The sequence below is a fragment of the Gavialis gangeticus genome, unplaced genomic scaffold, assembly GCF_001723915.1.
Source record: "Gavialis gangeticus isolate Ggan-Ray unplaced genomic scaffold, GavGan_comp1, whole genome shotgun sequence".
NCBI classification, from domain to species: domain Eukaryota; kingdom Metazoa; phylum Chordata; order Crocodylia; family Gavialidae; genus Gavialis; species Gavialis gangeticus.
This window is the reverse complement of record NW_017729025.1, coordinates 84,836,174-84,847,707: the sequence shown is the minus strand read 5'-3', so window position 1 is coordinate 84,847,707 and position 11,534 is coordinate 84,836,174. Positions and strand designations below refer to the sequence as shown.

At 43.2% G+C, this 11,534-nt stretch overlaps 1 protein-coding gene across 1 annotated transcript in view; it reads left to right on the top strand.

The window, feature by feature from the left end:
• The window catches only part of LOC109298786 (cytosolic phospholipase A2 epsilon-like), a 73,979-nt gene that overhangs the window by 9,394 nt on the left and 53,051 nt on the right, over positions 1–11,534 (top strand). Inside the window, exon 4 of the mRNA XM_019519064.1 lies at positions 9,815–9,887. Coding sequence (XP_019374609.1) covers positions 9,815–9,887 — 73 coding nt within the window. The remainder of the gene's footprint in view (positions 1–9,814; positions 9,888–11,534) is intronic.

The following is an 11,534-nucleotide window of genomic DNA, read 5'->3' as shown; positions in this document are numbered from 1 at the left end:
TGCAGCCTTGGCTTTCCTGGTTTGCTCCCTGCAGGACCGGACCAGTGCAGAATAATCCTCCTTGGAAGTGAATCCCATCCTCCATCCTTTGTAGGCCTTTCTTTTTAGCCTCAGGAGGTCTGCTAGGTCCCTGGAGAGCCAGGGGGGCTACTGTGCCCTCTTGCTGCCTTTCCTCCGAGGTGGAATCGAATTAGCTTGTGCATTGAGGATTGCTCCCTTGAGGAGCAACCACTCTTCTTGAACTCCCCTCTCCCTGGGGTCGTGGTCCCACTTACATGCTTTATTGTTGAAACTTCTGTCTTCTCTTTTCGCTCTCTCTCCCTCCCTCCTTCCTTCAACCCCTTCCCTCTGACTCTCTGTCTCAATTGTGAATGTATATTTAGTGCTAAACATTAAGGTATATGAGGACTCAACACAGCTGTATGCCTGTTAAATGAAATAAGCAGCAAGAAACATAGTACACCCTATCCCAGCAATAGTACAGGCATATTGTTTGCTCCTGGCCACAATGCAAGGTGCTGGATTTGCTCTTTAATAAAGAACTGTACAATTTGGGTCTTGTTTCCTCCTCTCCAAATGCACTACAAACAACAAATAGTCAGTTGTGGCTCTTAAGTTAACAATTCCTAGCTGTAAATACTGAAATCCTATTTCATTTTACTTAGCAGCATGGCATGCATGTAGCCTTGCAATTGCAAGTTTTAGCATGTATGCACAGGTTGGGATTCTGTTCCCCCTTGTGGTGAAATAGAATCACTGTGACAGAAGTGTGGAGTAGGAGATTCTCCTGCCCTTTGGGCCAATGGCTTAGTGGCTAGGGTGCTTGCCAGGGAGTAAGAGACTCAGGCCCCTCTCTCCCAAAGAGGGTTTGAACCTGCATCTCTAACTTCCCAGGAAAATTATCTAAGCACCAGGCTATGGGTTAGACACCACCCAATACTCTCCCCAGCCCTTCTCTCAAAGGTGGTCCAGTGCACCTTGCCTTGAATATTCATTGCATAGACAGCAGGTAGCCAGGCTAAAACTCAGGGTCCCTTCCTTTCCAGGGCAGTATCCATCTCATAACTACACACCTCTGGCTTGTACCCTTCCTCATGACCACATACATCTTTCTCTCATGGCCATCCATAGGGCCAGCTTCAAGAGGAAGGCTGGAGAGGAGTCTGGCCAATGACTCCTGGCCCATGGCTTAAGCACTGTGCTAGGAATAAGGAGATGCGTGCTCTGGGTAAGGGTTGTGGGAGTTGAATCCACATCTCCTGTTCACTGTAGAAGTGCCCTAACCATTCAGCCATTGGGCTAAATGGTGGGAAGTTTTCCTCCTCGGGTGAACTTTTTCTAGTCGCGGTTTAAAATTTGAGGATTTGCCTGGCCTTATGTTTCTATTTCCCATGACAGTGGCCTAGCTAGAGGGCATTCCTATTGAGCATGCTCAGTGGGACTGCATGGACTATGCTGAATTGCAACTTGCATGTCAAGTGCCAGAAACTGCAATAATGTTGCTATATGTGCACCATTTAGGCACACCAAACTAAACCCTATTTCACTTTAAAAGTTCTGTGGCAGGGCTCCCACAGTGGATGGTTCTTTACTATGGAGTTTTCTTCCCCATTTGTATGGTGAAACTTAGCCTGTTGACCCTTAGTGCATTGTATTTCCCTTGTTCTGCTCAGCCAAAGTTGACATGGGTAAAGAGTAGTTGTTTTCCCTTGGAGGACTGTCTGGTTCTTTTTTTAAAAAAAACCATATTTAAAAGTAGCTTTTATTAGATTTTATAAATAGTACATTTACTGGTTAACATTTTAAATAGTCTTGTATCTATTTGAATCATATGGCCTTTGCATGCATACATTCTGTGCACTGTAATGATCAGTGCAAACAGCACCTCCAGCAGGAGATGGTGCTGTCTTTATCTTACTCTTACATTGTTGTTTTATATTATGTTTTTATCTCTGATTGGGGGTGTGATGAGGCTAGAAGAAAGTTTCAATTTGCTTGTACATTGTTGAATTTGTCACCTTCAGCATCCCAATGAATCAGCTGACTTCTGTAAGCAAGTATTATAACTGGTGGCAGCCACTTTAAGATGATAAAAAAGCTCTTTTGTCCAAGAAAAAATGTACTGGCTGTACTGATGACAGAAGAATCAGTGAGAGGTTGACAGACTTTGAGTAACTCCTATTTGTATGTGACTGGACTGATGAAAAAAGCAGCACAACATCTGGCAGTGTTTTTGGATGGTTCTGCCAAAGCTTTTAATCAGCATCTCTCCAATGCAGATTCTGGGCCTTATGGGCAGTTAAGAACTCATATCCATATGGTACAGAAGGGACTGACCCTTCTGAAGTACTAGAAAGAAGAGGTATCTGAAAGGAACCTCAGTATAGCCCTTTGTTCATTTGAGAAGACTGTTCAGCAGCAATTTCCTGTGCCACTGGCTGGAAGGTGGTTCAAGTGAAGCAGAACATGCTCTTCTAGATCTGGAACAGACAGTGTAGAGGAATTTCATGCCCAGTCTCAAGAAATGAGGGAACCTAAGTGAAAAATCTATTCATAAATGGTTTGATGCAGGAATGAGAGAATGTCATAACATGCTGGTAGAAGAAGATAAGATAATGGATAAAATTGGGGCGTTTTCTTAAAAGCATCCACAGTTGATTCCAAGTTTCACAGTGATTCCTTTGTATCACTTCTTTGTATGAGAAACATCATTTTGAGAAATGATGGCTAGTCAGATGGCTAAAAAAAGATGGCGATGGCCTGAATGCAAGCTATTTTCAAGCATTTCATGGTTCTGGAGAGAGAAGCTGTTTGCCAGGTGTGTCCCAGACCAGAAGATACTTGCAAGTGGTGGGCAGGCGAAGGCTACTGGAAACTATATTGCGCAAGCAAAGGCAAGCCATGTCCTGAGAAACTGGAGTATGCTGATACAGTAGAATCATTATCAGGAACTCTTAGGATGGCCCATATGAAGAACTGGCTAGATATGGCTGGAAAAATTAACAACTGGAAAACCACATGTTGTTGGGCTCAGGCTCTGAAATAAATCTGATAGAAATTCTGTGGCGCGGAAGGGGAAGAAAAATTGTACTGCAGGAATTAAATTGGTAATGACTAATATTCATCTGCTGCAGATAACAGAACTTTAGCTTTCACTGAATGTGGTAGACTTCTGTTGAGATGGCCAGTGTTTCTAGCTCTGTGGTTTTTAGAATGGACTTTATTCAGGAGTATCACAAGAACTCCCAGGGTGTTAACAGAAGAAACTTGTTCCTGGGTAATATTCAGATACTGAAGCAGGAGGAATTATGGACTGGAGAGGAACAGCTCCAGTATCGAATGGTTCAGATAGAGATGAGTCTGCCTCAGGCAGAGGGTTGGACTGTAGATGACTGATGGAGGTCCCTTCCAGCCCTACTTTTCTATGATTCTGTGAACTCTTATGGTCTTATAGGTGTCTTTGTCCTGCCTGCCACATAGCAGATACATTTCCTATGGTGACTTGGAGGAAGGATGTGATAAAACCAGCTTATTATATAATGATGTGCTGGAGGATGCAGGTGAAGCTGCAGGGAGACAAAACTGCAAATATTCAGTCATGGTCCATGTTTAGCAAGACTCTGTTTCAAGGTGGATGACCTGGTGAATTCCAAGTCAGAGCAATTAATTTGACTGACCAAGAGGTATGGATAATGAAAACTCAGACCAGGGGGACAGTATCCAATGTATTTCAGAGTCTCTCACAAGTTCAGAGGTCAAGAATCATTAAGCAGGTCAGGCAACAAAAGAGCTAGAGGCTGACTTAACATAAGCAAATAAAAATCCACAAAAGTAATTAATTAAAGCAGTTGTTTTTACAGTATGCTAACATATTCTGCAAGAATAATGAGAAGTTTGGAAGATATGATCAACTGTGACATTGGCTTCTACTTCAATTAGGAGTGTATTTGTTAAGCAGTCCCCAAGTCAGTTTCTCCTGGTACACCAGATCTCCTCAAGTCTCGACTAGGCTTTTATGACTACAGCTGAGGATGCTCAAGGACATGTAGCTTGCTCTATCAGACTATCTTTTAGTATGTTATTGAGCTTCCCCTTTGCTGCTATGAACTGAGCAGAAGAGATTTAAGGCACCAATAATTCAATATAGCTACCCAATTCCCCACATTAGCAAACACCCTGAATAAACTCTTTTAGGACTTTTAATTAAGCATCTGAACACTACCTTTGTGATATCTTGCAGAATGTCTTTGTGATTCATGAATATGTTAGACAACACACCTGTGTATTAAATGACCTAGTGTAAGTTTTGAGAACTGAACACATTCTTGTGTTGCCTAAATGACTTCACTTGTTTCCATAAAACATGATAGAAATGGAAAGGATTTTAAAGATTTTCAAGGAGTCAGAGCTTAAACTTGCAGGAAACAAATATCACTTTGGGAGCTGTATCCTGGGCGATAGAGTCAATGAAGATGCATCAGAGTTTAAGTCACAAACTGAATGTTAAAGGGCTAGGACACCCCTACAAACCTGAAAAGAGTATAGACATTGATAGGCCCCTGCATATCCTACAAGAGATTCATAGACATTTTTACATAATGGTCAGTGCCACTATATCAGCTAAAAGCATCATTCTTTAGGCCCTGGAATAGCAAAATGTATCTGAATAATTGAAGAAAAGACGTCTGAATCATTCTGTGCTCAAAGTCCTGTTCTTTTGTGGTACAGTTCTATGCCTTCAGAGGTGTCTGTTGAGTGTTGCACTTAAACTAATGAAATCAGTAGGAACAAACCATAAATTAGATGCATGTTTGGCTACAGAACTGGAGCATCTCACTAATGTGGAGGCCCTCAAGACCTATCATATATATTTATAAGGTACAGAATTTAGATATATACAAATCAGTGTTGTGCGGTATCATCTTACAAAGCACAACACAGACAAATATCTGAGGAGATGGGTTTATAAACTACTCACATATGCATTCCTAGTTCTTTATAACTCTGTAAAGCAAACTATGCTTGTAGGTGCTCTGAGCCAGGTGAGCCCAGTGGCACAATAAACTGTGACTTAGGCTTGTGATGACATCAGGCAAGAGCAGTCTGTGGACACCAACTTCGTTCTGATGTGTAAACAGTTCTACTGAAGGAAATTTGGACTGGGAAGAATAAATTGAATTCAGCAGATATTAACTGTTGATCCTGCTACCAGCCTGCAATGTGAGATAACAGAATTATCTTGCCAGAAAACGTTGTGGTGAACCATACAGGAACATCCTCATGAAATCAAAGTAGCAGGCAGCCCTGGTATGAAAAATCACTAAGCCAAGTATCCGATAGATGTTTCTGGCTGGACATAACTACGCAAATGTCAAGGACTGGGTAGTTTCCTGTCTTACATCTCAAGAAAGATGTAAGACAGGGCAGTGTTAAAGATCTGACAAAATAAGCTGTAGCCTACAAATACTCATGACTTTCTGAATGAGTTAGTTTAAGGTGCCAGACTGCCCTACCATCTGCCTAACTTCAGACTAAGATGGCTAACTACCACTCTATCAAAAAAGGACAGCATACATAAGGAGAGACAGAACTCTCTTCAGTGGAAAAAGCAACCAACTAAACCCTGGAAAATCATGTAAATTGACTTGAAGGTCTACTTTAGAAACTCTATGTGGAAATCAATATTTACTGCATCTGCATATAATGATATATTCTAAGGGAATGTGGTGGTGAAGCCAATGAGGGCTAAAAAGAGACAGTAACAGATGACTGATGAAACAGGCTACAATTGGATCCACTCTGCAGTGATCCAGAGAATGAATTTGAATCATGGCTCTTATACAGGGTTTGCTGAAAGTTCCAGAAAACCAAGATGAAGACAAATCTTGGCCATCTTGTAAGTAACAGGAAGTGAAGACAGTAAACTATACCATTATTTCAATTTTTTCTAATCAGTGAATACCGACATGATTAGAATGCAAAGTTTTATTTTATTGTCTACATATAATAATAGCTACTGTTAGTGATCTGTGACTTTCTGTGAGATTATTTGCAGGCTATGTAAATCCAAGATTCTCAATGTATCAGTAGTTCTGGTGGCAAGAGCTGACAAGATCTCCTGTGCCTTCATATGTGTATGATGTAGTGGAGGCATAGAGGAGACAGAAGTAAACACACCATGCGCAAGATATCTAGCAAATTTACTAGTTTTGGGAGGAAAATTTACATAGTATGTATTCAACACTCTTAATGAAAACTTGGAAGACTTCTGTGTCCTCTAAGAATTGGAGCATCAATTTCACCGAAGGTGCAAAGAAGAATGGATCTCTGGATTCTTCCATTTTCTAATCAGTTTTTGCAACCATCTGTGAAGAAGTAAAAATGTCCCTAGACATGGGTTCTAGATGTCAACAGATCCTCTGAGTATCAGGATAACTGTTGGAAGACTACACCAAATTGGATAAAAGGGCACTGCCCGAAGGTGCTGAGATCTGTTAGCAAGTCTATGTGGTGCTGTTCTCTAGGTGAGAAGCCCTGGTGCAAAATTGGCAATTTAGTCTGAGGTCAAGTAGAAGGCAGGGTAAATTTATACCTTATAGACTAATCGAAGTGTGTGGATTGTGTATGTATGTGTTTTTCTTATACTTACTTTACTTCATCAGTTTTCACGTACATGCAACCGATTTAAATAGCCCCCCCAGTATACTGTAAGGGTCATCTATTTACCCAATTATATAATATATAAGCCCCATATATATACAACAGAGTTGCATCTTACACGGGGGTTGCGTTCTGAAGTCAGCACATAAGGTGAAAATTGCATATAGTTGAAAATCCCTTAAATCGCCCTTCCTGCCGGGCTTCAGTGCCAAGCAGCCGCTGCCGCTGCAGGGCCCAGACAAGGCGGGCACAGCGCCACACAGCCCGTGTGTGCAGTGCAACAGCTGCGCCTTCCGCACGCACTCCTCACCCCTCTCATCTTCCACCACCTCATCCCGCCAGGGCAGCCAGCCGAGTGTGAGCAAGCTGCTGCTCCCCAGCCATGCCGGCGCATGCAGGCAGTACCATGCGGTGCTGCACTACGCGCCATGCCCCGGCCGGCACCTGGCAGCCAGCCCCAGCAGTCGAGCACATATAGCTGAATTCACGTAGGTTAAATGCGCGTAAGATGCGACTCCACTGTATATGGCTTAATCCGTCTGTCTGTGTGTCTATCTCTATGTCCGTCTGTGTGTCTGTCTGTCTGTCCATAATGCTTTTGGGGGGCATGGCTCCTGGCAGGGCGTGGCTCCAGCCAGTGCTGTGTCAAGAATGCCCATCAAGAATGATGAGCAGGGCACGGCTTCAGTAGAGCAGGACAGGCAGATGTAGACCGTGGGGGTGGGGAGTGTGGCGCGGGGCCGGACGTGGGATGGTGGGGATTGGCATGTGGCCGGATGCGGAGTGGTGGCAGTGCAGGGTGGTGGGTGGCAGCAGCAGCTGCCATGTACATGCTTCCTCCCACCCCACTCCTGGGAAGTGGCAGCGGCATGGGGTGGTGGGTGGCGGCACTCTGACACATCAGATGCTGTAAAAGGACTACTATTATTTGACCTATGGAGTTTTTATGTACATGCAACCCATTTAAATAGTCAGCCTCTCCAGTATACTGTAAGGTTCATTTATTTGCCCAATTATTTATCTTGGTGGATCTAAATAGGGAGATTTATTTAAGTAATAGGATTACTGACTGTTATTGTTGGCTACCTTAGTTGCTGTACAGTTTTTGGTTGTAGCGATGTTGGTCTAAGGACGTAAGCAGGCAAGGCCTTTGGGTAGATGTGATATCTTTTCATAGACAAACCTATGAACTTCATGTCACAAATATACTGGATACAAACAATCATGAACTCGATATAGATGTTCACTTTATGACACATTATAACCTGCCTGACCTTACCATTTACACTTCCTTCCCCACCTTCCTCCCCAGCCCTCCTTCTCTACCCTTTGTCTTCCTAATTTCCAGCTACTTACTTTTTCTCAGACTGCCTCTGTTTTTACCATGGAGAACTCAACTACAGCAGTCTCCCTTGCTTATCTTTGGCATTATTTCCCCCTCCCCTCCCTTCTCTACCCATTGTTTTCCTTATTTCCACCTATTAACATTCTCACTGACCTCCTGTCACACTTTTAGCTTCTTTCATTCCTCAGAGATCTCAGAACAGCAGAAAATCCCTATACCTGAAGACAGGTGTTTGTGCCTGAAAGCTTGCAAAGAAATTTTCTCCAACTGATCAGTTGGTCTAATAAAAGATATTACACCTACCCAAAGAACCTTGCCTGCCTATAGTTGCTGTACCGCTTGTATTTACATAAATTAATTGCTCAGAAACAGTGCATTGTGCACATTTTATATTTGTGTATAAATAATTTGTAGATGCTTTTAATAATTTAGTCATTAGTGCTAATTTGAAGGAGAAATAATCACATTTGTGGGATATTGCTAAAGCATCAGTTTCATACAGTAACAGGAAGTCACAGAAAATCCAGCCAGGATCATTTATTGACACACATGTTGGCTGAGATTCCTCTAGCCTCTCTGTCTGCAAATGCCTTTGCCTGCATGTTTGCAGTCATTCCATTGTTATTTCTGGAGTGTTTTTTAAGTAGATGGACACTCTTAATTGAGATTAAATCAGCTCATAAAACTTAACAGCTCTGTAAAAATAATGATGGTGTAGGATTCTGGTGTAATTGGTCATCACGGGAGGAAATGTTTGCATATGTATGTGGAAAGGGAGCTTCCTCAGCAAGGCTTATGACCCTATGTCGTGATCACAGGAAATGCTGACTTACTGACTTTGTTAGGGTAGCATTTTGCCAATGTGACTGGGCTGGATGCAGCATTTTAGAATCAATCAAAAGGAAATTCCATTCTTTAGAAGGAAATCATGTCGTATTTTACTAATGAAGGGGAATGGATGCATGCATTTGAAATATTTTTGAAGTATGTGTATGCTGCAATCTTCAGCCAGTTTAGGTATCTGAAGCAGTCCAGGTGAGGCTGGATAGAGCTCAATGTGTGATACTTTAGCCAGCTTCTTGGATTTGTTTGAACCTAAAAATCAGAGAAGCTCAAGGACTGTAAACCTGTGTGAATCAAAACTGAAGGAAAGAGTTGTCATAAATCCTTGAATGTGGAAATCACCATGTTAAGCTGTACAGTGCAGTTAGAATAAATCACTTTAAAGGAATATATGCATCATAATTAGTAATATGAGGCGTATGTCAAACCACAGGTAATCCTACTTGAGGATGGAGGCAGCCTAATGACCATGGGTCCAATTTTGCCCTCTAGGAGGGTCTACCACTTTAGAAAGAGGTCTGCAGAGGACAGCTGTCATTCCTATTACTCCTCTAAGCTAAGAGGACTGTGCACCATACTGATAACTTCTGTTTTTCCTAGAATTAACCTTATCACCTGTAAAAACAACTGAGCAAAAAACCCCACCTATGCAATTTTGCTTTCTTTCCCTGACAAACTGCAAGAAAAAAACCTTGACTGCTAAGTAGACAATTTTCCCCCCAGAAAAACTGTTGGACTTTTGTTAATAGTAAAGAAATTAATACCTTTATAATCATATCCCAATTTTCTGACTTTCGTTATAACATTGCATTCTTTCGGGTTTAAAACTAGAAAATGATTAGGTGATCACCATTTTTATTAAATATTTTATTAGTATGAACTAGTTAATTAGGTTGCCTGTTTTATGGTAGGTATTTGTTTTGTCTTTAAGGTTCGCTCTCCTCATTGCATGTTATTCTTCTACAGATGTTATCATCTCCTTGCTGCTTGCTCACTGTAAGAGTAATACGAATAAGAAACCTCCGTCGGTCAGATCCCAGTGAGTATCTCTAATGTTCCTAGAAATTTCTCATAGTTCTAAAAATTATCAGAATTTAACAGAATACCACAAGCACCAGAGTCTAATAAAAGAAAGTAATTGTTGTTATTATCATGCATGCAGATACTTAAAGCATCACAATATGATATGGCTCATTATCATAAGAACCAAGATGTACATTACTGTGCAAATATAACTGATTAACTGAACTTAGGAATATAATGAGGACAACATATTCAACACAAATTCAGAAGTATCACAAGGTATTATGTTTCCTGGATTAAAAAAAGTCCCAGTTTTCTTTGCATTCACTTTAGTATCTTTTCCATGTCATTCATGTAAGGCACAAATGGCCTGGTGCATTTACCATCTAGTGAAGTCAATGGGTGTGTAACTGTGAGCCTGGGGCTCCTGTTACTTTAAGGAGATAAATGGCAGCAGATAGAGCCCAGACAGATGAGCAGGGGACAGCCGTAAGAAGGAAGACAGCAAAGAAATACTGATGCCTAGGCAGGGAGCTGCCCATTAGAGTTAAAGCGCGTACCTGTGGCCAGTCAGGAGAATTCTGCCTGCGGAGTAGGGTTGCCAAGCCTCCCAGATTGGCTGGCAGTTACCGGAATCAACATCTGAAAGCAATCCAAGAGATTGATATTGTGATTGGGTTGAAAAGTACAACGAATGACTAGAGGTGCACCAATACATCAATCCCATATTGGATTGGCACTGATACAAAGAAAATTGACAGTATTAGCAACTGGCTTTTTTTGGCTAATGTCCCTGATCATTTCACTGATAAATGCCCTGTGTATGTGCACAGCCACAGTACAGCAAGCAGGAGGCCAGGAGCGCAGCCCAGCAGCATGGAGAGCAGCCAGGTCCAGCTGCTAAGTCTGTTGTGAGGGAAGAGGCATGGGGTTGGGGAGCAAATTGAGGACCCAGTGGTGAAGGGGAGGGAGTGGAGCTGGGGCAGGGGCAGGTGCTGGACAACCAGGGTGGAATGCAGAATGAAGCTATGAGTGACTCCTCCGGGGGGCATAGGGATGGGGTGGCAGCTCCTGCTGCTGGTGCACCCCAGGAGGGCATAGGGGGCATGTGCCCCTGGATCTGCATGCAGAGCAAGAGTGGGCTGTTGATGAGGGCTCTGGCCAGGGATGCTGCCAGACTCTTCCCAGTGGGGTATTGGGTCAGGGCTGCACTTGGGGCAGGCAGCAACGGCACTGGGAGGGGGGCTACAGCTAATTTTGGGGTGGCTGCAGCCCTCCCTGTACTCCTGCTCCCAGTGCCACCACCACCTGCCCTGAGCACAGTCTGACCCAGTCCTCCACTGGGAAGAACTCAGCACTGCCCCAGCCCACAGTGGCAGCCCACCCTTGCCCCATGCGCAGATCAGGAGGCACATGCCCCCCGTACCCTCGCAGGGTGCTCATAGTGGTAGGAGCCATACCCCCTTGGATGAGCTGCTCATGGCTCCATTCTGCCCTGGCTGTGTAGCATCTGCCCCTGCTGTGTAGCATCTGCCCCTGCCCCAGCCCCACTCCCTCCACCACAGGGGCCTCAATCTGCCTCCCTACACCCCTTCCCTCCCCCATTGCCCCTTTTCCGACAACAGACTTACCAGCTGCTCTCCAAGCTGTCTGACTACATATC